This window comes from Penaeus monodon, chromosome 28, assembly GCF_015228065.2.
Source record: "Penaeus monodon isolate SGIC_2016 chromosome 28, NSTDA_Pmon_1, whole genome shotgun sequence".
In the NCBI taxonomy this organism is placed as follows: Eukaryota; Metazoa; Arthropoda; class Malacostraca; order Decapoda; family Penaeidae; genus Penaeus; species Penaeus monodon.
The window spans coordinates 7324915-7326790 of NC_051413.1; the positions used below are offsets into that span (position 1 = coordinate 7324915).

Consider the following 1876-nt stretch of genomic DNA (forward strand, 5'->3'; position numbering starts at 1 on the left):
CGAGTTAATTCCAAGGAGGCTTCTCGTACCTGGCACACCGTCAGGTCAGCGTCCAACATAAGGGGAAGGGAACTACTTTGCCGGGCCCGGCAGTGCTGGGGGGTAGCTTATTTATCAACTATATTTTCGGTACTTCCAAGTACTCTTGCAAAAAATACATGCAAAATTATTGAGTTTTACATGTTCCTTATATCTTATTTAAGCCTGTATATACTATGAAATTGTGTCGGGCGTGGGAAGGGGTGGTGGTGCAAGGCTTCTAGGAGCAGAAGGAGGGGCCCGGGCTTTATACAAGCACCGGAGACCGAAAGGCTCTAACGAGAATGCAGGATTCACATGGAATGGTTCCGGACACCCCGACTCGCCTTTCTTGGGGAAAGAGTGCGGCCATAGAGTGGACGGTGCCTGGGCAGCCTCCCGCCTTCCCTGGAGGACTTCCGTTCATGTAAATTGCAATTACTGTCAGCTCCTGGAGTCGTTACTTTTTCAGATACAATTTTCTCAACACTGTTGACATTGTTTTTCGCTGTTTACTCCGCTTATAGATATAGGCAACAAGACGCCTCTGGGTAGTTGTTCCCGCTCTTGCCATTTCCCGTAAAAGATTGTCACTGACACACGAAAGTTTGTTAGATTCAGCCTCTTCGGGAGAGGTCCAGACATTATATATTGCTGATCAGCCAGGCAACAAGAACGTACGATGAAGCATGCGCAGATACACTATGCATTACATCGTTAATACCTTTGTGTGGAAATGGTACGACACCCAATTTGATGTTTAGGTCAAGGATGCTAGAGAGACGAAGTTATCTAATCTATATTCTGAATAGTTAGCTTGCCGGAGAATGTCTTTAGAAGAGTCAGGAAGTTGTGGGTCAGACACCATACCGTGTCCTTGATGTGGTTGAACCACATAGAATTGCGGTGATGTGATGCCTTTGTGAGGAAATAAATTTGCGCACTGGCAGTATGGTGTGAATGATGCTAAGGAGGAATGATGCTGATTATTGCTATTGTTATCATCGTCATTAACAGTGTTATTTTTCTTCCAGGCAAATTCATTGCTTGGAGAAAAGGTCATAGTTCTGGTTACTGTGTAGCATGTGATCTGAACGACATTTCGCTACGAGCTCTTGCCATTTATGATGGATTGAAAACAGTGAGTAGTTGTTTGTCCGGATTTATGTTGATCACCTTGCATGTTCAGTTATGCAAAGCGCAATAATATTCAGAATGCCAACAATATACAGATCATATGATTGCAGACAAATAAATGATTAAAAACAAACTACCTTCATAACAAGCATAAAGCCGCGATTATTACATTCATATGTAGTTTAATACGCCGACGCAAGTAAAAAAATGTATATAAATAGGCGTTTCAGCGCGGAAGGGTTGGCAGCCTGCTCCCATAATTTCGTCTGCTGCTCCTTGTAAACACGGGTCAGTCTGGCCAGAGCCGCTGCGCAGAGATACTTCTCTTCTCTCACTCTCCTTTTCATTCATCCCTCGTCTTGAAAAAGATATCGGCTATTAAAGCTACGGCGGCTGCGTTATGGCAAAAGTGTTAACATCTTTTTCCCAGAATGTGAGATATTTGACTCGTTCGTTGGAGCCAAGGTTGTTGGCGGCTGATCTTGGGGGTCAACCCAGGTCGAAGGTCACGACCTGCCTCTTCAGCACAGGTCGTGTTGACAGGACGAACACAGGCTATCCACGACCAAGGTTGTCGCCGCAGGAGGTATGCATGCTGGACCCAAATGATGAGTACTTTAGTATCTCAGTATTTCAGGTTCGATCTTTATTTGTGCTGCAAGATATTATTTGTTTATTTTATTAATTTGGTTTATATTTTAATTTCTCTCAAATTGATTTT

At 43.7% G+C, this 1876-nt stretch overlaps 1 protein-coding gene across 1 annotated transcript in view; it reads left to right on the top strand.

Moving 5' to 3' along the window:
* Window positions 1–1409: 1409 nt before the first annotated feature.
* LOC119591345 (pyruvate dehydrogenase [acetyl-transferring]-phosphatase 1, mitochondrial-like) overlaps window positions 1410–1876 on the top strand; it is a 4963-nt gene continuing 4496 nt past the window's right edge. The window contains exon 1 of the mRNA XM_037940078.1: window positions 1410–1741. Coding sequence (XP_037796006.1) covers window positions 1556–1741 — 186 coding nt within the window. The 5' untranslated portion in view covers window positions 1410–1555. The remainder of the gene's footprint in view (window positions 1742–1876) is intronic.